Raw genomic sequence first — 26334 nt, 5'->3', positions numbered from 1 at the left:
CCAAGGTTTAATTGCCACAATATCCTTACTTTCTCTTGTTTACACACCCTGTCAGGCAGTCATCCAAGGTAAAAACTCCCCCAGTTACAGCAGGCGCGCAGGAAACTTTAACAATAGCCTCCTCCATGGCAGTCCTTTTTGTTATTACTCACAAATAGCCATCCAGCAGGAAAGCTCACCTTGAAATATATTGTTCAGTATAATAGATTTACCCAAGAGTACACACATCAGAATAAAGAATTCAGAATGTTTTTTTTTTCACTTGTGGTGCTTACCAGTGATTAGAATAGCCATTGCATGGGGTCAGGCACATGCACACACTCAAACAGGTTTTGAACTTGATTATACAGAAAGTAAATAAACAAAACAAAACAATTTACGTTTTGTAAATAAAAAAAAACAAAAAAACAAAAACAAATTGGCAACACTAACAGACAATTGCAGAAAAACAGCTATATCTGTCATATGGGGCCATTACATTAGAGTTGTTTACGATGGATCAAAGAAGCAAGTCCCACAAATAACATGATGCTCCAACAGGAAATGCCAGTACGCAGTCTTTTCCTGTCTATTACAGCTTACTCTTTTCCACTGGTTGACAGCATTCAGTGTGGACAGATTAAAAATGGCTTCCAAAACTGATAAGCATTTTAGCTTCGGGCTTATTGGTGTTTTGTTACTGACACAAATGGACACTTTTTGTCTAGCAGTGTGTCTATGTGAGAGTACGGACATATCGATGGCCTGTGAGGGACATGGACTAAGCAGCATTCCACGGTGTAACCATTTCAATCCAGCAGTCAGACAAATTAACTTGTCTGGTAATGTCATAAGGTCGATCGGATCAACAGATTTCATATTCTTTCCAAAGCTGAGTATTTTGGATCTTCATTTGAACTCAATAAAGGTAATTCCATGCTCAACATTTCGTTTCCAGAACAATTTGACATTGCTTAATCTGGGAAACAACAAGATCTCCTCATTACGCTGTCAAATTGACTCTAAACGGCAAGGACATCTCTCACTGAATTACTCCAACCAACTTCCTTATAAAGATCGAGTGGATACTTTTGATGGACTTGGTGACCTTCAGAAACTGAGACTCAATAGCAACATGCTGACAAGCCTGAACAGTAGGTCATTTGCAAGCTTAAAATCGTTAAAGGCTCTTCACTTGGAAAACAATCAGATAAAGGTTTTGGAAACAGATACGTTTAAAGGACTTTACAATCTGAATGAGCTGGATCTCTCAGGCAACAGGCTGGTTCTACTCAAACCATCAGACTTTGAAGGCTTATCCAAACTGAAGGTGCTGAAATTAAATAGAAATCAAATCCTTAGGATCCAAAGGAGCACTTTCATACACTGCAAAGAAATCACAGAGATAGACCTACGTGACAATTTCCTCACAGACATGGAGCAGTCGGCTTTTCATTGTTTATCACATCTAAATATTTTGAAGCTAAACAATAATAACATTTCATCACTGGATCCCCAGGTATTTGACAGCAATGTTCAGTTGTCCTATCTAGGATTGAACGAGAACCCGTGGAACTGCAGCTGTGGGCTGCTTCGGATAAAACAATGGCTGGAATCCACTGGCAGCACAACTGCCAGTGTGTTTGTGAAGTGCTGTCAACCAGACACTGTGAGAGGGCAGTACCTGGATGTCATGAGCAGTGCACTGACCCAGAGCCTGGGGAGCGTGTGCAGCCAAGCAGAGCTCTATGTCCAACCCGGAACCAGCGAGTCTGCCCGAAACACATGGATGACAAAACAAGATGTGTCCAGTCGCGAGAGCCCTCGTGCTCAGAGAAGGGTTAGACGGACCGTTCCGAGGCAGCTTGTCAAGCACACACCCGGCAGTGTGGATGTACTGCAGTACCCTGAGCAACCAGCAGATGCCACACAGACAAGATCTGCTGCAATAAGCACAGGGAATGGATCCTTTCCCAGTGCACCCCAAGTCAGAAATATATCTGGTGCATGTGCTTACAATGAACACATTCTCCTCAATCTGGGCTCAGTGACAGTCTCCTCAGATTCAGTGTTCTTAAGATGGACTGTGACTGGACAAGCCAACACAGGTGTTTATTTCAGAATCATGTATGATCAGTTTGACACAAAGACAAAGTTCAGCCGCTTTGTCAACATCAGGCAAGGTATGGCGTGTAAGCTGAGTGACCTGCGGCCTGAGACCCCTTACTTCATCTGCGTGGAGAGCGTGGTGGACGAGCGCGTCTGCCCAGTGGCCTCTCGTGATCTTTGCGTAGGTGTGGTCACGGAGCCCGAGGTGTTGTCCGGCCCTGAGCCAGAGACGGTCATTCTCATCTTCACGGGCATCAACAGCCTGTCCATCGTGGCCATCCTTGGCCTGCTGGCGTGTCTGGGGCTGGCGCTGCAGAAGAGATTGCCCACTGACGCCGTGAGTTTGATCTACGCCCGGAACAGATGCGAGTCGTGCGCCATGTGCACTGTCCAAATGTCTGACCTCAACTCCGCCGTGAACACCAACAGCTCCAACACCGGAACATACCAACCCAACGACGCAGATGCCATAGACCTGCCACCTGGACACTAAACATAGTCATTAGTATAGTATAGCATGTTATCATACATCAAATATACAATATTACAACATTGTCATGCAAGTATATCCTCTAAATGGAGACAAAAATCTGTTTCCAACCTGTAGATTATTTTCCTTGCACATGGTAAGGATACAATGATGCACTAGTTCAGTTTGTATAGTTGTGATGAGTAGTGTGAGGCGACTCTCTGATGTCATGGGGCGTTTCCTGTTCTCCTTCTCACTTTCTGTCAGCAGCGTTAGTGAAGAGGACAACAGCATCAGCCACCACCCGCTGACGTCCTCTTTAAACGACCCAAATGATCACACCAGTGTTATTCATCTAAATCAGTGTTTCTCAAACTTTTTCAGACCAAGAACCACTTAACCGATAAAAAAAAAAACTCACGGACCGCCTAGCTAAAAAAAAAGAGTAGACCTACTTCAACAGTATATTACACAATAGGCCTACTCACTGAACCACCTTGCTTATTGTGTCACAGGATTCATATGATTTAAACTGGCATAGCATACCTAGGCTGTCTTGCAGAACTGTTTGGATTTACATACACGTTGGTTCAATATTGCAAACCACTCATCTATATTATATTTTACTATGTCTGCTCGTGGACCACTTGGGATAGCTTGCGGTCCACCAGTGGTCCCTGGACCACACTTTGAGAAACACTGATCTAAATGTATTGAAAACATGAACACAAGGCATCAACTGAAAAACTACTGTTACTGCTACTATGGTTGTTTGATTAAACACATTCATCATGGTTTTAAAAAAAAAAATCTACTGAGGAATATTTAGTTAATACACTATATATACCACATCATGCCTATTTCCTTTGAGTGCTTGTAGTGTAGACAAGTAACCACAAGATGGCAGAGTGCCCCAGTGATGTTCAAGGCATTTCCGTTTTTCTTCCTGAATTATTAGTGAGAGACTTAACATAAAAATCCTAGTAGAGGACATCTGGTGTCAGAAAATGGCACCACACCGCTGATATTAGGACATTAAGACTGCTTTTAAAGAGAAATTAAAAGATTTATTACAACATTTTATTAATTTATGGTACTTTATACATAACTTTCACAAGTTACAAGTTTACTGCCAACACAATATCACATCCTGTTGCATGTAGTTGAGCCAGGGCTTAACAAAGTCAAGGACCCTTCATATATCAGGAACACCCTGGCTCCAGCGGAAGGTGAGGCGCCAAGTTCAACTGCAAATATCTGAGACATGATTTTAAATATTGGTCTGATTCTCTCAGAGAACCCTTTAGTCATGCAGATAAGCACATAACAGTAACAGTACAAATTATTTTGTTGAACTAATAAAAAAAAACAAAAAAACAAGTCCAAACAGAGAATATCTAAAAGGAGAAACAATGTATTATTGTCTTGTAGAACTACACAGTAGTAAGCCAATGCATCTTTAAAGAGAAGGCAAGTGGATTTCAAAGAGAATGATGCTATGCCTTGGAACCTACACTTAATTCATAATTGTCACTATGCTTAATTGCAGTACTTAGTGGATGTTAACATACATGTTTCTTTAATGTTTTTTTTTTCTCCTAACATTGGTAGAGCAGCGTCTCGTCATGTTCACTTTTCAAATATTTCTGAACATCTTCAAGGGACAAACAAACCAATGATTCCGGAGGTGAGACAACCGTACAGGAACAAGTCTTCAAGTGATTTGCTGTTCCACTTCATAAAAAGAATAACGCTTAATCTTAAGAAGCAAATACAACCCATGTACATAACATCTGGAAGGAGCACATACAATGTATCATTAATGATGCCATTTACAATGTTTCCAAAGATGCCTTTTTTTGTCTTTTTTTAAACAACAAAAGTGAGCAAGAAAGAGCAATGTTTTCTTTCAATGTGTTCCAACAAAGTCACACACCAAAGCATCAGACAGTCACTTGTCAGTAAGCGGAAATATTATTGAGGGAATTCATGATTATGACCTATTCCAAATAACTATGTACATGAAAATCCTCAAAAAGAAAAAAAACAAAACAATAGTATAGAGCTGTTTTGCTAACCCTTAAGATACAAATCAACCTCGGTGAAAAGATAATGGCACATTAATGGCACATCAAGGAGAAGCGAGAAAGATGAAGAGTGTAATATAGTCCTACAATCACTGCCTCTGCAACAATCTACACATGGAATGTTGGTCAAAGCACTGCGCTTGAACACGGAAATTTCTACCCAAAAAGCCCCTCCTTAAGACAAATGTTTACATGTGGAGGTCACTTTCAAACATTCAAACCACAGTTATGCCACTCGGAGTAGCCAAACTACCCACTCACAACAAAAAAATAAAAATATCTAAAATGTAAGTTCAAATTCCACCACTTAAGTTTAGAACAAGACAAGTAATCAAATCTATGTCTAAAAGCTGCCAGTACTTATTGTGTGAACAGTAAAACACTAAGAAGGTAAACAAAAGATTTATCTCTCATTGTGTGCAAAATGAAACAAAGGCAAAGAAATAAAAAGTGACTGCTCCTTATGTCTTTAAACCTTCAGATAGTACTCAGGAGAGATGACTTTAAAGAAAACAAAAAAATAAACAATTTTAATGAGGAAAGCAAATAAACACACAAATAAACAGAACAGAAAATGAAATGACTTGACAACACACTTTGGTTAAGAGGGTCTCGTCATCAACACACACTGATTCGGTCGTCACAACAAACCCAGAACCCGTCCAGCTTCTCAGGAGTTCTGTGCTTTAAAGAGATATGCACATGTAGAAATAGCATAATAAATAGAGTCAACGGAAACAACAATCAGTTCCAACTACACACAATCTGTAAAGTGCCTTCCCTCTCTGCACCTTTACCAACTCTCCTTAAAATGCATTTGTTTGCTTGTTTTTTTTTTTTGTCACGAAATCATACATAATAAAAGGAGGAGAGATGAGGGGGGGGGGTGATAAACAACAAAGGAAAAAGAAAACACAACTATTCTCCAGACTGACGAGTCGAGGAGGAGGAGGAGGAGGAGGAAGATGAGGAGGAGGAGGAGGAGGAGGAAGAGGGGGTGTGTCCTGTCCCCTCAGCTCTGCAGGACTGCTGGGGAAACACTGGGTGATGTCCGAGTGATCAGCTCCCTGAGGGCTGCGTCGGGGTGCTGGGTGATGTCCGAGTGATCAGCTCCCTGAGGGCTGCGTCGGGGTGCTGGGGCCGCCGGTCACCTGTGGCTGGGGCTCCTCTGTGCTCTGGTCTGCAGGGGCGGGGGTGGGGCCAGGGAGGGGCCCGGGGGCGGCAGCAGTGGCCAAGGTGCTCACCCCATTGGACGTGCTGACGGAACTGTGCTGGATGGCTTCGTTCTGGGGGCTGCCGGGCACGGACATGTCCTCACAGCTGTCCTCCTTCTCCGCAGCTGGGACAGACAGACAGACAGACAGACAGGACAGAGAGAGAGAGAGAGAGAGAGAGAGAGAGAGAGAGAGGGCAGGGTGAGAAGGACTCGGACATGTTGACCACGACTCAACACAGTCCATCAACATTCTGCTGCCAACACTGTTCATTTCTCATGTCAATTAGAAGTTGGTTTTCAAAGCAAGATTGCAAGACATTGGACCTACATGATGTACATGCAAAACGAAATATTTTTATACAGTATGAGCTACCGTATTTTCCGGACTATAAGTCGCTCCTGAGTATAAGTCGCATCAGTCAAAAAATGCGTCATGAACAGGAAAAAAACATATATAAGTCGCACCGGACTATAAGTCACATTTATTTAGAAAAGTATTTCACAAAATCCAAAACCAAAAACAGAGACTATGTAACTGGATTATTGAGACCAAAAAGATTAATGTTAATGAAGACGAAGGAGTGAAGGCAGCCAAGAGGAGGGCAGGAAGGTAATTGCAAAGCAAAAGATTCACTGAAAGAAAATGTCATGTATTTAAAATGTGGAGAATACAATGCAATCAAGCATTTTGGGCGATGTGGAGTCACAAGCTGGCAGCAGATTAAATGCTCACGATAGAGAAAAAGATGCAGTTTTAGACATGACTGAAGCAAGCCAGTCGATAGGCTAATAGGCCCGACGGTAATTGTAAAGCAATTTACAAAAGATTCACTGAACAAAAATGCTGATGCATGAAAATTTAGCTAAAAATGTGGAGAATGCAATGCAATGCATTTTGGGCGATGTGGAGTCACAAGCTGGCAGCAGATTAAATGCTTGAGAGAGAAAAAGATGCGGTTTTAAAAGGATGTACTGACCGAAGCTGCAGCAAGCAGGTGATATTTCGAAATTTATTTCACAAAATCCAAAAAAACAAGGGCCCGACGCTATTGTAAAGCAATTTACAAAAGATTCACCGAACAAAAATGCTGATGTGGTACATGAAAATTTAGCTAAAAATGTGGAGAATGCCTATAATATAACACAAGAGAACATGGATGTGTTCTCCATTTGAGGAACGTTATAATCGATTGCGGACGTGAACAGACAGCTACAGACACGGAGCATAGTAGGCCTACTTTCACTTTCTGTGCATATTCACGTGAAAGATAATTAGTAGCAAAACAGCGATCAAATATTACATGGCAGTGAGTTTTGTTTTCAAATATGTTCATGCATGTCTAGATAACGGGTGAGGAATGTTTAGGGGACAGACTATCGTAAATCCTTAAATTATGGCTGGGGCAAAGCACAGCACCTTTATTTGGACCATGGCTTGTAGGCTATTCGAGTCAGCTATAGGCCTTTATTTCTTGCGCGAGACATAGGCCTATACTTTTCGTTATAGGAGCGGCATAAGCCTACCGGTAGGCTATCAATGGCAATGGTTCATTAAGTTTCATGTATGAAAGAGTGTCGGGATTTCCATCGGCTTATTGCGAGATATTGCGAGATCCGCTTTCATTCATTCATGGAACGTGTGCTGTGCTGCAAGGGAAACCTTATTCCATATAGCCATTCCTTATTTTTTAAATTATGCATGATTTACTTTTTTTTATAAAATTCGTAGGCTGATGCCTGGCAGCAACAATTGTGTTTAAATGTAGGTTATTGCATCAGCCTCTAGCTCAGAAAGGGGCTGCGTGAGACTGGTAGCTTGAGAGCAACGTGTTGGAGACTCATGTTGTAGGATGATGACTTTTCATTGGCAACAATATTAAACCAACCAACAATATAAATTATTGTTATAAATTATTATAAAAAGAGCTCTTTTATGAGTTAAATTGAAGCAAAATTATACTGGCTTTTATTTGTCCGAATCTGAGGCCCAGCTATAAATAGAATCCCGGGCATTATTTGAGCATTTAAGTGTGCACATGTGTTTCAGGCATAGCGCAAGCACTAATCTCTGACTAAAAGTGCACAGGACTTGTGCATTTGAGAGCGCTCTCTCGAGGCTGTAGGGTGTAGGGTTCATGTCAGTTAATATAAATTAACATTTAAAAACATGTTAAATTATATAATTTTTTTCATATACAAGTCGCACCTGACTATAAGTCGCAGGACTATGAAAAAAAGTGCGACTTATAGTCCGGAAAATACGGTATATATCTATGTGCACACATTAACTTGCAGCAACATTTTCAGTTTCCAACTGTGCCTGTGGATTTTTATTTTAAAAGTCCAGGTCGAAGCCAGCACCGCTGTGCAGGGGAATGATGTGCACTACGGATCCAGTTAAATCCCAACGAGTGCCTTATAACCTTTAATTAAAGTTACAATGTCAATTTAAACCAACATCATAAGGGCACATTACAGTCTGTGGCGTTGGGCTGGGCTGCGCTCCCCTCCCCTGCGCTCCCATTTGTTTTTTGCTACCTTGCCAACTACTGCAGCGACAGATGATTACAGCACCTGATTTTAATGATGCTCACACCGGAGAGTAGGCAAGACTCGGAGTCGAAATGCCACCAGCTGTTAGGCAGTTGCATTGAATTAATTGGATCCTGATGAAGGGGTGGGGAGAGAGTGAGGAAGAAAAAAAAAAGAACTAAACGGAAAAAAAATCTCCTCATGCTCTGACTCATAAAAGCAATGTGAACCACTCTGATAATTAATATTGCTAATGATATGAAGTCAGTGCAAATGGCAGCAGGTAATTAATACTCCGGTTTGGTATTTAAGAATGGGAGATGCCGATCGTGGAATATGGGATTTGCCATAAAGACAAGCCGTGGCCCTGTTTTAAAAGGGCCTTCTGCTCGTGCTGTCTCTCCAGGGCCGTGTGCTGCCTGCGCTCTGTCGAGTGGCGAGGAACGAGCCTGTGTCACTGGGCCGTAAATCTCCGTCCACTTAGCCATCCCCACATAAGGTCATCTGCAATTGAATCAGTCAAGTGTTTCCCTGTTTTGATTTCACACACTGAAATGGACATAATTACCTCTGATGGCATTAAGCACATGACAGGACAGAGAGGGAGGCGTGCCTAAGCATCATGTCTTATCAGACACACGGTTCTGACAGGCAGCGTAGCGCCTCTTTCTGGTACTCTCTCTCTCTCTCCCTCTCTCTCTTTCTCTCTCCCTCTCGCTGTCTGTCTTTTTTTTTTCCCACCCCCTCTGAAAATCTGGATGTCTCCGGCTAGCAGATGGGGAGCCAGGGCTGCCAAGAGCAAGCGTGGCCTGGCTTGTTTGCAGGGCAGGCTGGGTAATTTCTTCCCACCTGCCATAGCGGCGGCTCAGCTCAATCATTAAAAGAGTTAACAGACAGCGGGCAGCATCCCGGGGCCCCCCGGGGCCCGAAGGCCGGCGCTACTGAGCGGGAGCAGGCGCGGAGCACGGCGCTCGGCCGGCCCAGGCCCGCCACTCAAACACAGACGGATGGCCCAAGCCTTTCCTCAGACCCATTCCCCCAAATACATTATGGCATTACACAGGATGTATGCTGCTCCGGGAGACATCTTTTGCAGGTAGATGACCGCCATTTCTTTTTGTTATTTATTTGATTTTATTTTTATGGGGAGGGGGGGGGGGTGGGGGTACGGTCATAAACGCTGGAGGTTGGTTGTTTACGGCTTGGAAGATAGGAGGCTGAATGGTGCGTATCTTTTTGGAGCGGTGTCTCTGTTTCATCACATTAGGGGGAGGCTCTGACAGACAGACCTCTCGTAGAGGTCTCCAGCACATCCACACTACGCTGGCAGAAAGGATGGCCCCATTCATTCCAAACACCACTCTACCCTCACCTCCACCCACAACCCCCACCCAAAACCAAGGGAAAATACCCAGAACAACAGAAAATGAGTCTGTCGCCTGACAACTCAATCCAGCCGGGAAGCCATCACTCCTCTAATATGCATGAAGCGTGTCGCTTTTCCTCTCCAGTTAACAATAGAGACACATAATGAATGGTGCCGGCTGCGACACTACCTCTCTACGAGAGGAGGAAGGCGAGACAGAGCGAAAAAGAGAGGGAAAGAGAGAGAGGGGAGAGAAAGACAGAAACAGACAGATAGTAGGAGGAAAGAGTTGATCCTGTCAAGTGCAGAGCTATAATGGACTCATTTCGCATGCCATCATTGTCAATACAACTGGGTGGCAGACTTGGGACAGCAGGAGCGCTGTTGGAGCATCGTCATCCGAACCCCCCAGCACAGTGTGGCTTTGGGGAAATTGGTTGGAAGAGAATTAAAAATTATGGGTGCGTTCTGAAGCCCGAAAGTGCTTACGCACGCTTTTGCCTCAAAGTGCCAGCCATTACGTTTTACAACAAGCACCTGAGGAGCTGCCACCACGACTGCATGCCCGACGGCAGACAGCCACCTCCCCCGTTCTCCTGACAACAGCTAATTGATACGAAGCGGGTGCATATGGAAGACGGGCGTCCACAGATTTGCTCATCTCAAAAACAGATCATTAAAAGGATAACACCCGAAGATGGCTTTCAATTATGGTCTCTTCACACAGCATCTTCAGCACCGGGAGAGTTCCAAATAGAGCATTAAAAACATCATCCTCTGAAAACAGGGAGACCCTGAGGCAGACACAAGACATGAGGCCGTTATCATCAGAGGGGTTTTCATCAACATGTCCAAGTTCATCCCTGCAAAATTTGTTCATTTTTTTAGTCTGTCCAGAGGCCGTTGATGGGCTACATCTCAAATTTCAATGGGGGGGGGGGGGGGGTTGGGGGGCATATCTGCAGCACAGACTGGAGCTGACAGCCGTGCATTAATGGCAGTCTTGTCTCCCCTATCAACCTCTATCAGACCTTTAATTAAGCCCCGGGGGCTGGAGAACATACATCCCTTAAACTTTTATCGCTCTTCTCAAAGCAGCACAGGACATCTCACTGCTCAGTCAGTTAGTCTGCGGATCAGCCGCAGAGAGAAAGAGACAGAGCGAGAGAGAGAGAGACAGAGAGAGAGAGAGAGAGAAGGGGAAAGGATGAGTGTGGGGGAGGAAGAACAAGAGGAGAGATAGCAGCAAATGAGCTGGAGGAAGGAGAGAGAGAGAGAGAGAGAGAGAGAGAGAGAGAGAGAGAGAGAGAGAGAGAGAGAGAGAGGGGCAGAGAGAGAGTGCAGATAGAGAGCAGTTTGTCCCTCTAGCGGTTGGCCGGCCTCAATTTTGCATAGATTTCAGTGAGAGCCCAGGGCTGTGGATAATGGAACATTACTCACAGTGATAGCCAGACTTCTTCTGCATGACGGTTACAGGGCAATCTTTATGAGCCAGGAGGAGCTGCTTCAAGTGAGCCACTTCATTTCTCAGCAGGGTGACTTCATTCTGGAGAAAAACACGGAGACAAACACACACACACACACACACACACACACACACACACACACACACACACACACACACACACACACAAGGTTTGCACACATGAGATCATGAGATCTCAATGTTTTTAGTAGACACAATGGCAACATGTGGCTCTTAGTTTAAGGGTGAAAACAACTGACAGAAGTTTGCAGTGCATGTGCACCACTGCACAAAATAGGACATGCATCAGAAGGAACAACGCTGAGATCAATATAGCTCACGTCCACTCTGGAGAATGTATTCAGGCCTACAGTATGTAAAATGTTCAAACATCCCTAACAGGTGACACCTATTCAATTTAGCAATCTTAGATCAGTTAATGGAATACTAGTGCAACTTTTCAGCCAAGTACTGAAATGAGAAACATAGACCTCCACATTTGCTGAAATGTTAATGTTTCAGCACACATTCTGGGACATGTTGAGGTGAGGCAAGAGGGAGCAGAAAATGTCAGCTACATATTTTCTACGAGAAAAAAAGATTTCAGATGGAAACCCAGGTTATATTAATAGGCTACTTATTCTTTTATAAAACAGCATAGTCTATACAGTGTGTTGGCGTGAAAGAATGATCTTAAGCTTTTGCTGTAACAGCAAATTAGGTTTGTCTCAGGTAGCAATGGTTTTAAATGCTAATTCGTTCCAAATCTGATCTGATTGAGCATTTAATCTAAATCGTCTAAATTAGACTGGCTTCTCCCAGGCGCACAAGGCTGTCAAGGGGGTTAACCTTTTAAAACAAACACTTTATTTATTTTCAAAAGCCAGCCCAGATGTGTTTTAACTTTGACGATATACTAATAAAGAAATATGCAGGCATAATGTGACACTCTTCCAAAAAACCAAACAGGATAGATAATACAATGTAGACAGATAAATCAAACTTGGGCAGTGATGGTTTGTGATTGCACAAGCAAATGTTCCCTGTCAGAAGAATATTCTGCCACACCTAAATGCAAAAATCCAAACCTTGGCGGAAAGATTAATCTATCTCCCGAGTTCATGGTGAAATAGGCCATTTCTCACAGCCATTATCATTACCATTATCAAAATTGGGCTCTAAAGTTTTTTTGCAAACTGAGGAATTCACTTACAGCAGGGCTCCCGAAACAGTTTGGCCCAAGGGCCAGATTATGTCATGCATGCCAAACCAAGGGCCAAAGCATCCAGGATTAAATACGCATACACCAGCAAACATTAAACAATTAAAATAATCATCCTAACACTCACACACATTTGTATATCTGACTCTGACCAAAAACAATTTCATTTACTGCACCTCTGAAAGCAAATGAACAACATTGTAACAATATGATACCTGCCCAAATTATCTTGATACTGATACTACAAGGATTCTAGTATAGGGCAAATACCAAAACATCAGCAAAAGTACAGCAATGACCAACATGGAACTTATCATTTTAAAAATCTGAAAATATTTTGCCAATGTCAATGTAAGATAGTGGATGCAAAAACAACCCAAAAAACAACCAAAAAAAAAGACTTGTGTCATAGTGTGTTCATTGATAAAGATTTTAGAATGGATACTGTTGAATAGTTTGCTAGGTTACAGTAGATTTCATTGTTGCTATACCCAAATCCTTTAGCTTTCTATGATTCTTGCATGGTACACTAAAGTTACATTTGCAGTGTGCTGCATTTGCGTAAAGGTATTTGCCACATTGCTAAAGCCAAATTAAATACCCGGGTTATCATTTAACAAAATCTGATGGTGATTTTTTTCATGGCTCTCACCAAGTCCTACATACGATGCGAGCAAGCATTAACAATATAACCAGTTTAATTAGGCTAGGCTACATTGTTTTCAGGTGGAATATCTTGTCAGTAGGCCTAAGCGACGTGAAGCCGGTGGTGTGCTGTGGTGTGCAGAGCGATGCAGCGCAACGTTTAGAGCAGACCTTTTGTCAGATAACCCGCTTCTATTTGATTTCTGTCATTCACGTGAGGATTCTCTATATCAATACGCTGTCATTCTTGTCCGTGAGTGGCAAACACACACATGTCAACGCAGGCCAATCATTTGGTTCTTGCGGGACGGATGTGGCCCGTGGTCCGCCTTTTGGGGAACCCTGACTTACAGCGTCATCATGTACAGGACAAATAGATCAAAAAGAAAAGTGATTTCTTAATGTAAAGCTCAGTAAATGTAGGCAAATGTAGGTTACCAAATTTCCCTCACGGGATCAAAAGAGTATATATACTTATACTTAAATTGTGGATGCCTTGTAATCTGAGCAGGAAGCAGGAGGCCACGTTATCTCATTGCAGCTCTAATCCAGCTCTTTGAAATGGCTTAAAATGCTTCTCTGGTGTTAGACGCTCGTCCCTGTATTGTGCTCACCTGTTTGCGGCCAAGAAAAGCAAAACAAAAGAAAAAAGAAAAACACAAGGGGCGCGGCGCTACTGCGGTGTAGCGGCTAACAGCCGAACCAGATGACGCGCAGATAAAGTACGGCGGCACTTTTTCAATTACGTTGTTCGCGCGCCATAATTATGGTCCTTTAATGGCCGCCGACCAACACATTTGTCAGAGGTGAGCTCTTCCTACTGTCAGCACAACTTTGTGGATTCTGCTGAGATTTACACTCCCTTGTCGTTAGGGCCCCCGTGGGAGCCAGGCCCTTCTGCATGCGCTAAAGAGAGGGCACATCACGCTGAAGGTGACTTTAACTGGATTTAGAGCGTCCACAGCCCAGCCCAGCCCAGCCCAGCCCAGCCCAGTGCAGCGCAGCGCAGCACCCCCCTATGGCAGATTTAAACTCTTTTCTGCTCTTCTCTACTCCCTCCTCTCTCTCACTCTCTCTTTCTTTCTTTCTTTCCATCTCTTCCTCCCTTGCTTTTTTTTGTTGGGAAGACTACAGCAGCTTAATCTATTAGTCTAAAAGCGGCCAATTTATTTGATTCCATCTGTTTAGCCTAGCTGGTGTTGGCGAGCCGAGGCTGTTGTGAAGCAGATTTAAACACAGCTGGCGGAGCCCCACATATCTCCACGCTGCACTCGCTGCCACGTCCTATTACAGCTCGCAGCGCCACTTTTGTGTAGCCGTTTTTCATTTCACCGCTCCCCCTCCCCCCTCCTCTCTCTCTCTCTCTCTCTCTCTCTCTCTCTCTCTCTCTCTCTCTCTCTATCTTTTCCCCTCTCCCCCTCTCTCCTGCCCCAGCACATTGCTCTCTAGTTGTACAGGTGCGACGCGTAAAAAGAAACAACCCGCCGGGTTTACATGACACGCCGACACAATACAATCATACAGGCGATGTGGGCCGCCTGGGGGGGGCGGAGGCTCTCTCGCCATACAGTGGGACCGCAACCCAGGCAGCTAATTATAGCTCCAGTACTGCGTCGGAGGGGCTACCTGACAAGGGGAATAGTGTTTTTTCAGCATGATGGAGTAATCTAGTAGCGGGCAGAGGCAGACTAGCTCTACCTCCTCACTACCCCCGGCAGCAAACGCTCTCCAGGCCTCTGTGCCATTCGCACATCTGGAGACGAGGAGCAGGGAGGGTGCCGAGCGAGAGAGCATCCTTCCCGCCGACGCCCTTACGACACACCACTCGGGGCTCAAAGTTTGTCAGCGAGTTTGTTGAGTTTTGCAGGGGTTGGTTGGAGGAAGGCGCGTGAGTGAGGCCTTTAAGACGAGAGAGAGAGAGAGAGAGAGAGAGAGAGAGAGAGAGAGAGAGAGAGAGAGAGAGCCCCCACGCCTGCTGGCCCTGACTCCTCATTAAAAAGCCAGTTAAGGATGATGTTAAAGTAATCGCGCATCATTAAGGCCCACTCCACTGATCAGCTAGGCCAATGTGTCAGCATGGGAGTTATTACCAAAAAAAAAAAAAAAAAATAGGAGGAGGGGAAAAAAAGAGCAGCGCCACTGATTAATGCCTTCATATAAAGAACACTTTCATTCTCTGACATTCAATTTTCGCTCTGAGTTGTTCCGTTCTTCACAGTTAACAGCTCCACTCTCCACACCCTCGGGCTGCCTGCCCCCCCCCCCCCTCCCCGTCTCCCAGCTCGTCTCCATCTCTCTCCCTCTTTCCACCTTCATCTGCCTGCATTCATTTAACCCTTAGTGCCTTACATCTAGCCCATCAACAGCCGCCGCCTGTTTTTCCATCACATATTAATAGCTCTCCCTCCTCCACCCACACGTCCCCTCCACCCCCCCAACCCCCCAGCCCTCACTCCCGTTGAACACCCAATCGACCCCCCCTCCCCTCCCCTCCTCTCTCTCATACACACTGCCTCTGTTTTCTACCCCCCCCAATACTAGAGCAGATAAGACAAGCGCGCAAACAAACAGCACATCTCATTAAATTGTCTGGAACGTCGACGCAGTGCACCTTGGGCCTTGCGAGCACATCAGCGTCGAGACAACGGTTACGTGAACTGTTTCGAACTTGTCAGCGTTGCGTCCTAATTGCTTCCTGCGGAAATGAAGGGCTGGAGACAACGACTCCTCCTCGGGAGAGTTTTTTTTTTTTTTTTTCGGGAGGCCATTGCGGAGAGGAAGACGACGGCTAATGGATCGGAGTGGGGGTGTGGGGGGGGGGGGGGGGGTTGGACACGCTCACGCGGCACTGACATCTGGAGTGTATGTCTTTATTGACAGGGACGTGTCGATGCAGCGGGAGCCTCAACGCATGGGGCTCTGCTGTCACGCTGACACACTTCTTAATCGCTATTAACGACTTCATCACAGCGTTAACCAATGACGCCCGCTGTTTCCTCAATGAAACACAAACACACAGATACACATACACACACACACACACACAGGAACTAGAAATTTGGCTAAGCAATTGTGTCTGAATGACTATCGGACAACTGGAATTCAGAAGCTAAACTGGACAGTAACATCACAGATATAACGGTCTTGATAAATATCCTCTACTAGCAGGGTTCCTGGACCTACTCCTACTTGAAATTCAAGGACTTTTCAAAGACTTTCCAGGTCTAACTCTCTCAAATTCAAGGACCCAATACAGCATAGTCGGAGACAAAGATAACACCGAGAATCTATCAGGCTTAACAGAGAAGGTCACAGACGACAATTAAAAAGCGAGCGAGGCTTGAATGTGCAAACGCTTCAGAGCATTTCTCAATCGTGGTGTTGTGAGAGAGTTGAGAAGCCCACCTGCAGCTGGCCGTTCATGGAGCTCAGGTCCTCGGCCTTCTTCTCCAGCGACTGCACCCACACTTTCCTCTTCTGCCGGCAGCGCGAGGCGGCGGCGCGGTTGCGCTCCAGGAACTTGCGGCGCTTCTCGTCGGGGTCCTCGGTGGTGGCGCGGCGCCGGCGGCCGCCTGTGCTGGGTGTGTGCTGGGCGGGAGGCGCCGGAGAGGCCTGCCAGAACAACAACACCAGCAACGCTCAGGATAGCAGTGGATAGCAAACCTATCAGTAGCATTCCCAACTGACCACCATGGAGCCAGTGCCAGAATGCCACTGAGTGTGTGACAGGTGCAGTACATTGTGTAACCCAACTGAAATGAAGTTAGCCGTTTTACTAGAGGCATGTGGAGGTCACACAGAAGAGAAAAACATATGGATAATCAAGGCAGACACATCTCCACAGGATGCGCCACCGCCACCTTATAGGAGGTGGTCTAATTTGTTATGAATAAAGTACATTTGATAGAACTACCTGAAAGCTACCTGAAAGCACCTCAATAGCTTATCTCCCTTAAAACAGGATGATGGTAGTGTGAGTCTATCGTAACACATAACGGAATTTCTGATAACTGAACCACCGGCTGACCTTCTACATACATACGTGAGTGTGAGTGTGAGTGTGTGCGCGCGCGCGCGTGTGTGTGTGTGCGTGTGTGTGTGTGTGTGTGTGTGTGTGTGTGTGTGTGTGTGTGTGTGTGTTTGAGTGGGGTGTTCCTTACGGAAGCTTCTGTAGTGGAGGTGGCGGAGTTTCTACAGTGTCTGTCTACACCTGCTATGAGGAGGTCTGATTCGTAGTTAATAAAGTATATTGAGTCTATGGAAAATTACTGTATATATATCTGAATCTTACTGAACTTACTAATAGCGTTAGCGTGTGTGTGTATGTGTGTGTGTGTGTGTGTGTGTGTGTGTGTGTGTGTGTGTGTGTGTGTTTTCCATACGGGAGTCTCTGTGGTGGAGGTGGCGGGCTGCTGAAGGGTCTGAGGTGGACAGGGCTCCTCTGGTGGTGCTGGGGGTGGAGGAGCTGGAGGAGGTGAGTGACTCGCCACCACGCTGCTTGGGACATCACCACCGCCACTAGCCGCCTCGCCATTGGTTACCTGAGGGAGCTGCTGGCTGAGGGCCGCTTTCAGCTTCTATGGCGGGGAGAGGAGTGAGAGAGAGAGAGAGAAAGAGGATTGGGGAGAACAGGAGAAGAAAAATAGAACAAAGGTTACAAGAAAGAAGAGCAGAGACCACGCAAGAGGAGTAGACCAGCAATTCACAAGGTCAGAAAGGTCCACGGTGATTCCACAGGAGCCAGCAGCAGCAACAGCTCGCTACTCCAACCGTGTAACGGAGCAGAGAGATCACTACTCCAACCGTGTAAAGGAGCAGAGAGATCACTACTGCAACCACTTAAAAGGAGCAGAGAGATCACTACTGCAACCGTGTAAAGGAGCAGAGAGATCACTACTGCAACCGTGTAAAGGAGCAGAGAGATCACTACTGCAACCACTTAAAGGAGCAGAGAGATCACTACTCCAACCGTGTAAAGGAGCAGAGAGATCACTACTGAAACCGTGTAAAGGAGCAGAGATCACTACTGCAACCGTGTAAATGAGCAGAGAGATCACTACTGCAACCGCTTAAAGGAGCAGAGAGATCACTACTGCAACCACTTAAAGGAGCAGAGAGATCACTACTGCAACTGCTTAAAGGAGCAGAGAGATCACTACTGCAACCGCTTAACGGAGTAGAGAGGTGGAGCTGTGAGTGTCCTCCACTGGTGGGAAAACTGCTGCATGCATAAGAGGATGAATGAAACCAGTGCAAGTGGCTTTCTGGGAAAGGCAAGAAAAAGGTAAACACAAGATCGGTGCCTTTCTTGAGGTGGATAAAGACAATGGAGAGCAGATGCTTCTTAGTGACGCGTCCCACTCAGACTAATAGCTGTCGTGGCTAATCTCCCGTCTCCCCGAGGAGCCCATGATTTCCACTTGTCAGGGAGAATCGCAGGCCTCAGGGGCCCCCAGTGAACCACACGCACACTGGACCCGCAGAGCCAGCACAACCGCCCCCCCCCCCCGCGCGTCTCTCAGCCCAGCCATCACTGTCTGTCTAACAACAATGTCAACACTGACACTGCCAACACACACACACACGCACACACACACATAGACCCAGACCCAGACACAGTCACACACACAGACACAGACACAGACACAGACACAGACACAGACACAGACACAGACACGCACACACACACACACACAGCATTGCAGAACCATTCTTACAATAACACAAACAATCACAGACACGCATACACACACATAAGATGCACACAGCACACAGCCATGTGTAAGGGATGATGCTTTGGGATGGCGGTGTGCCGTTTCATGCCAAAACATGCGGAGAGAGGGAAGAGTAATGAATGGACACGTGAAGAGGTGAACGCGCCCCAGACCCTGAACAAAATGAAGGGGGAGAGAGAGAGAGAGAGAGAGAGTTCATTTACATGGACGTGGGGGGAGGAAACCGTGGGATGGGGGTAGGGGGTAGGGGTAGGGGGTGGGGTACTTTCGTGTTTACAACAGCTACCTCTGCCAGGCCAATCTGTCTAGCAAATTAGTTTATCGTGTAATACCCTTCCAGAGCCTCTTCTGGCGGAGAGCAGATATTATTCTCCTGGAATGGGCCCATGCAAGGGAAACAGGGAGAAAGCACTCGGATTCATATTTCATATCTGCCATGGAAACCTCATCAGCGTAATAACCCTCCATCTCAGGGGTGTTATTCAACCATCTGCTACTATATTACTTATCTTTATTTTGCAACTAATTAACAGCATAATCTTCTAAATTCAGCAAGTTAATTATCATTATTGTGGTCTTTGCAGCATCATCAGTCCTTGTAAAGCGCCGTCTCCGTGTCTGGGGAGAGAGAGGGTGGGCATGTGTGTGTGTGTGTGTGTGTGTGGGGGGGGGGCTTGGCGGGTGGGTGGCGGAGGGAGGAGGGGGATAGCGTTTTCTTGACGCGGGCTCATTAGGCGTTTGCTGATGAGCAGTGTGCGGTGCGTACACTTGTGATATGTGTGTGTGTGTGTGTGTGTGTGTGTGTGTGTAGGAGTGGAGGTGCGGAGGAGTGCAGGTCAGACAGGATTCTGCTGAACAAAAGGTTCCACGCAGGGCGAGGCTGACTTAATGTGCCATTCTGAGCGTGTGCCAAACTGCCCTCGGCCGGGTCTGGTGGAAGACACCCCCCCCCCCCATCTTGGCCCTTGTGATGACCTGCTGAGCATGTTGCTGTCTACGTGTTTGTCATTTCTGGATCTGCCCATCCCCTTCCCCCAACCACTCAGCCGCCCATCACCCCCACACAACCAAACAACCCCCTACCTACAACACACTTCCACCGCAACCCCCCCCTGGAATCTCCACTCCTGCTGGTGCTTTACCTGCTAATCTCCACCAGAGCAGCGTGCTGGGGCGCTTACGGCTTGTGTGTTACGTGCTCCATCACCATGCCACAAGCCCTCACACACTAGTCATCCGTAGACCATCAGCCCTTAGTGTACTAACGGCTATCTGCGTGCGACGGCACATCCACAGCCAAAGCAAGAATGCACCAGACAGTGGTGATCTTTAACATGGAAACCACAGAACTCTAATGTTAGAATAAACTTGCATGATGGTGCACCCTACTATTTAGGCAACTCTGATGAACTCTCCTCTGTGGTGTATTCACTGTTACGCACTTTGGTCTATATAGAGTGGTATATTAATGAAATGTTTTTTGTTTTTTGCTGTATAGCTCAGTCAAGGACATTTCTTCAAGACTGATTGACATTGTGTAGCTAACTGACACATGATACAATTATATATACATAGTGTTCTTAACAAAACACAGACATCTAGGTCAAATATTGATATGTTTATAAATTATTCTTTTGTCTCTCACTTTAACTATAAACATTTTTTTAAAAGCTCCCTCTAGTGGCTTGGTGGAAACACTGAACTGTACTTGAGACCATTTGTTTTGCACACTACAGACCAGTCATTACAAACAATACCAGTGCATGGCCTATGAAGGACCGTTAAAATAACATGTGCAGAAGTAATGAAAAGAAAGAAAGAAAGAAAGAGAGAAAGAAAGAAAGAAAGAAAGAAAGAAAGAAAGGGGGTGAGCTGTGGGTGCAGGAAGGAATAATAAAGAAGAGCAGAATTACCATCTTAGCTTCTGATTGGACGGGTTGCGGAGGAGAGGAGGGTCCTGGGATCCCGGGGACGTTAGGCACTACGGTGACGGGTCTGACAAGCTGACAGCACGGAGGTGGCCATGGGGAGGGAGAGAGAAAAGCACAAGCAAAATGAATCTGCCTCTCCACCAGAGATGGCCACTCCTGATCCCCACCATGCCCCTACACACGCACGCACGCACGCACGCACGCTGGCACACAAACACACACAAACACATGCACGCACGCACGCACGCACGCATACACACACACACACACACACACACACACACAAACACACACAAACACACACACACAAACACACACACACACACACACACACAAACACACGCACACACATACACACAGCATGCCTAAGACTGCATCATATCTCAGGCTCATTAGGCTGGCTGGACTGTTATTGGGTGGAGGGAGCACCACATGGAGTTGCACCACACACGCTAATGAACAGTCCTGTCTGCCTGGGCGCCGAGCATATGGCCAGAGAGCGGCTGCAGAGGGAGAGGGCCACTACCAGCTAGGCCAGAACACTGCCGCCGCTAATATGGCAACAATGAGAGAGGGAGGGAGAGGAGAGGAGAGAGGGAGAGAAAAAAAGATGGAAAACAGAGACCGGGGGGGAAAAAAAGAGACAAGAAGGAGAGAGGAAGGGACTGATGGAGAGAAATGGCACACAACCCCCATCAGACTCTTAATGGCACGATGGAAGACTACACCCCTGCTCAGGCCTCTGGCAAATCATCATCAGTGGTCCGTCCAGACAATCCCGGAACAGTGAGGCCCTAACATACTGCCACCACCGCCCCGGCAAACCTGTCAGCCCTACATCCCCCTGCCAAGGCTACATCAGATCACCGCGCCTCACCGAGACAAACACACTACCCTGAGCACAAACACCGCTCTGATTTATTGGAATATGCAGTCCGCAAAGCCCACCTAAAACCCATAACATACAAGGACATGCAGCAGGAGAGGCCTGCGATCATTTGGACGGCTCGCGAGCCTCTGCCGCCGTGACATACTGCTGCTCTTTTCTAAGGCCCATTAGTTTGCACATTTTCTCCCGCTAGCCACGCGAGCCAAGTCGCCGCTGCCAACGCAGTAAATAGCGAGTCTGTCCCAGGGAAGCGTAAATGCTGAAATGTGGCAGAGACAAATCACAGAAACGTGATCACATTCAGGATGAGGATGATCACACTCGGGCCGTCCATAACTCTAAAGCTTCCCCCTTATTAAGTAAGTGACTTTCAGCGTTCTGTTGATCCTTTTCCAAAGAGACCAGCGAAATGTCCTTCATAACTCTTTTAGTTTAAGATCTCTCAAGACTTTCCAGCATTATTTGATGCAAAGCAAGAAGATTGAGATGACACTGCATGTGGATTCCAGACAAAAGAATTACATGCAGGAGACAGTGGTGCCTCAAATAAATCAACTATCTTTTGGTAAACGCCAAATGATAATGTGCAAAACATTTGTTTCGTAATATGTACATCCAATCTCTTTTTTTCTTTTTTTACATCATATTTTAGGATTTTAAAACAAATGATTTTTAAAAGAAATGATTTTAAAATAAATTGTGCTACACAGTAGCCTACGTCGTAAGTACATTTTTAATGGACATATGATTCAGTGATAATGCATCTAAAATGATAAAAAAGCAATCTTGTAAAAATAAAACAGAATTTGTTTTAAAAAAAGGACTTCATTGAGCCCTACATAATCGTTACAGATCCCCCGAAGGGCCATGGTGAACATTTATTTTTAGAGCTCATTTTGCATTCCCTCACAATACTTTTGACTTGGAAAAGGAAATGCAAAACTTATTGTGAGAGAATGCAAAACTATTGCCAGCGAACTCAACAGGCGCTCAAACAATAAATTCATACCTCAATAAGAATAAATTCACACCATGTCCTTTTGGGGCTCACCCAGGTCAAGCAGGTTTATTTTGGCTTTACTGGAGGATTTACTGATTTTGGGGCTACAGATGCAGGCAAATGTTGAAATGTTGGAAACTGATACGCTTCATTGTTGATTACTGTCTACCAGCATGACAACATGTTCTTCATGCACTGACATTTTTTATGTTTGCACTTTTTATGAAGGATAAACACTACTTCAAAAATAGGGGAGAGGTGCGACTTTGCTTCAATTGCTGCCATAAACTTCCTTTTTGACACATAAACATTCCTAAAGAAATGACAAGGCCACTCATCACTTAGGCCAATCAGTCAAAGGGTGGTTTAGATGAGACTGACAGGATCAAAGCTAAGAGTATACTAACAGAACATTTTGTTGAATTTCTGACCACTGCCTGGGGAAGTCTGGGAGCCATGGGAAAATGATCCTAATCTCAAAAATCACATGATGTAAGCAGAAAGTACACAAAAGTGCATCGGGGGGAACAAAATGATGGAAAACAACTGATACAAAGGGAGGTGGGTGCTGAATTGAAGTCTCAACAGAAAAGAGCGAGCGGCGTACACTTACAGGGATGGCAGTTGGAATATGTACACTTGGGTTTGCAATGGATGCTGGGATGGCGACTGGCATTGTCTGCCCATTGGGGAGCTGTAAGAGTACAGGGAAAGTGCCAGACACGGGACTGGAGGGAGAAGGGGAGAACATGGTTACGTCAGCAGGATGCACATCACCACCATCAGTAAACACAGCAAATTAATGGAATATTTAAGTGGCTGAAGTAGTGGGCATGCCAAACAGCACTGAAACGGCACATGAGAAAGTAAAAAAGTCACCTAGAAAGTAAATACTAGTCAGATCAAGTCAAGCAAACAATGGGGGAAATAAAAAAATAAAAAACATGGAGGCAAAAAAAGAGGTGCAAACTGACCACTTTTCAAGAACACTGTAATGACAAACTAATACACAAGGCAACTTACAAAAAACTTATGAAAAGCACCATAGGTTGAAAAAAAAAAATGCAACTGATCAACCAAATGTGGGAACAAAAAAAAAAACAGTAACATTTTGGAGTTACTTACACTATTGGCCTATTAGAGGATGGGACTTGAGTAATAACAGAGCTAGACGTTGGCGATGGGAGGGCTTGCTGTATTACAACACTAGCATCTGAGGTCGCAAGAAGTACATTTGGGACTTGAAGGGATGCAGGACGGACTATAGTGGATGCTGGCAGTGAGGTGGGCTGCAAAGAAACCTCCTGAAAACACCACACGAGACCTTAGCTATGTCACAAATTCAGTCAGAAATGTGCAGTTTGAAATCTAGGCCTACTTGTGTTGTCAAATGATCTCCTTTTCAAAATATGTTAAAAAATGAAAACTTAGAATAAACTTCACAACTGATGAATCTGTTCTCCTCAACAAGGGTAAAGGCAGTGTGTCTCTATTCTGCATTCTAATAAGAGAAACAAAATGCCATATGCCTGTCCATTAAGGGGCTACTAGGTGATAATTTTGGCCATTATATTTAGACAACAGGAATGGAACTGCAGAACACTGTATGTGTGAGTAAAAGTGTTTCTGAGCAGGTTAACCAGAGGAGACTGTCTTTAATGACAGAATTGAGTGCCAATAGCTGGACACGGGCTTTACTTTACAAGTATGAAATACACCATTAAGTACAGCAGAGGTTGCCAGGATTAATTACACAAATGCACTGTCCTTTACAGATTTCACCATATTGCTTAAACATATTGCTTGTTTACCCAGAACCATGAGGGCAAGGGTGTTCTACTAAGAAAGCAGAAACACACGACTCTCTCTCACACACACACACCCACACACACACATACACACACCTGTTTGCATTTGAACGGAAAGTTCAGGGGACAATTCAATGTTGAGTGATCAGATAATTCACAAAGTACTCCAGGGGAAAATACAACACAGGATGCTGTACCTTGTCATCATTTGTCGTTGATTCAGGATGTGGCAATGGACTGTCTCGATGTGCCTCTAGGGATGACTGTTCCTCAGTTTTGTTGCGGATGGGTGTAGCAAGAGGCGATAAATCCAAAGGTAACTGATAATATACAGGAACATAGAAACATTTTAACAAATGTATAGGAAATATATAGCATATTGACCGTTCCCCCATTTAAGGGTGTGCATTGCTTACCTTTTTGATATCATCCTCTGCTTTTTTGAAGTCGTGCTCGAAAGGGCTTGCAAGCTCATTGAACAGACCCACTTCTTCACAGTTCTTCAGAAAGCGAGTTGGGGTTGGAGTTTGGTCTGTTTGATATTAGTTGATTAGAGATCACTAATGCAAACAAGCTTGCTTTTAACAGTTGCAGTTATGAAGGATCTTTATGTGAAACTACAATACATTACACAAGGTCTGCTGTCCACCTCTCTAGGTAATGTCTATGAAGTTATCTGGCAACCATAAGTCACCACACTTACCAGCAACTATGACACTGTCATTCCTTGCTGGACCAAACTTCAGGGTCATCTCATGTTTATGTTTGTGGACAGCCAGATGATCCTCATTGGTGAAGCGCTGTTTAAAATTACACAAAACAAGTGATCTTAAAGAGCTGACGTACAATACACAAATTGAAAGGAAATGTATATATGGTGTGATTAACACCAACCTGACCACACCCAGGAGCAGTACATAGGAAAGGTTTGTCATCACTCATATTCAGAAATTCCGTGTATCCTGAAAACAAGCACACTGATCAAAACAACTTATTTAGGCAGTAGTAGTGGGTGCACTGTCACAACCAACAGCGTTCGCACAGGGTCTCGCACAAAACGTCAATTACTTCTAGGAGTGCTTTGACTGGAGATAAAAAGCAATGGTTACTTTTGAGATGAGGCTAAAGTAGGCTACTCGATGGGTAACGTTAACGTTCGTAACACAGCATCACCTATGCAGATGCTTCCTCCACTAAGTTGATTCCCAAATACGTTTACAATTATTCAATCTTTTGCAAACAACAGTGATCATAAATGCACAGATGGAGGGGGGCACAACGAACTATAGCAAAGCAATAATTCATCACTGTAAAAAAAAGGATAACTACAGAATAGTGTCAAGCGACTATTGTGTAGCCTGGTTAACCTAAATACTTGCCGAACAAACATTAACACATGTAAGGGTTTTGTACAAGGATGTTTAAAGACACATAAAAATATTTCAAAAGCGCTTAGACGATATTTCCAAATCGTTTATTTCTGACAGCAGCGAAGCTGACGATAACAATGCAGTGCACCTTGTTTACACACGTCAATAGCCAGAGCCCTACATTGCTACAAAGCTAGCTTCACCACCCATTCTTTCAATAGAGGTGGAAAGGAAGCTATGAAGCTAGCAATATCGCCGTCGCCATATTACCTAATCCAGCTAATACTGAGTTGATGTGCATATGTCAATATCTTAAAGTATGATAATTTTGCCGTCTCTACAACTACAGACCACTCGTACCGACTGTGTGGGTGATGTCTTTGTTTACTAATAGTGCCAATTAATACAGACACTTACCCACGGGCTCAACCCTTGATAACCAAATCCCACGATCCCTCACTCTCGCGAGCTTTCGAGTATTATTCCTTCCGTAAACGTCAGTACAATTACG

At 45.0% G+C, this 26334-nt stretch overlaps 2 protein-coding genes across 5 annotated transcripts; one reads left to right on the top strand and one right to left on the bottom strand.

Moving 5' to 3' along the window:
* The first annotated feature begins 472 nt into the window (after positions 1–472).
* On the top strand, positions 473–2989 carry tril (TLR4 interactor with leucine-rich repeats). Its single transcript, XM_042084696.1, has one exon. It carries the CDS (start codon positions 626–628, stop codon positions 2579–2581), a length of 1956 nt encoding a protein of 651 aa, XP_041940630.1. The 5' UTR covers positions 473–625; the 3' UTR covers positions 2582–2989.
* Positions 2990–3602: 613 nt separating this feature from the next.
* On the bottom strand, positions 3603–26274 carry atf2 (activating transcription factor 2). 4 transcript variants are annotated; one of them, XM_042084698.1, is made up of 12 exons: positions 26241–26274; positions 25348–25415; positions 25157–25253; positions 24870–24985; positions 24651–24773; positions 23771–23949; positions 23259–23373; positions 20739–20828; positions 17473–17667; positions 16496–16702; positions 11199–11304; positions 3603–5983 (listed from the first exon to the last, which is right to left on the bottom strand). In XM_042084698.1, exons 2-12 carry the CDS (start codon positions 25393–25395, stop codon positions 5751–5753), a joined length of 1509 nt encoding a protein of 502 aa, XP_041940632.1. In that variant the 5' UTR covers positions 25396–25415; positions 26241–26274; the 3' UTR covers positions 3603–5750. The 4 variants fall into 4 exon arrangements, with proteins under 4 accessions (XP_041940632.1, XP_041940631.1, XP_041940633.1 ...); XM_042084697.1 differs by lacking the exon at positions 26241–26274 and adding an exon at positions 26094–26227; XM_042084699.1 differs by lacking the exon at positions 26241–26274 and adding an exon at positions 26184–26202.
* Between the last annotated feature and the right edge of the window lie 60 nt (positions 26275–26334).

Source organism: Alosa sapidissima, chromosome 2, assembly GCF_018492685.1.
Source record: "Alosa sapidissima isolate fAloSap1 chromosome 2, fAloSap1.pri, whole genome shotgun sequence".
Lineage (NCBI taxonomy): Eukaryota > Metazoa > Chordata > Actinopteri > Clupeiformes > Clupeidae > Alosa > Alosa sapidissima.
This window is presented reverse-complemented; position numbering and strand designations above follow the sequence as displayed.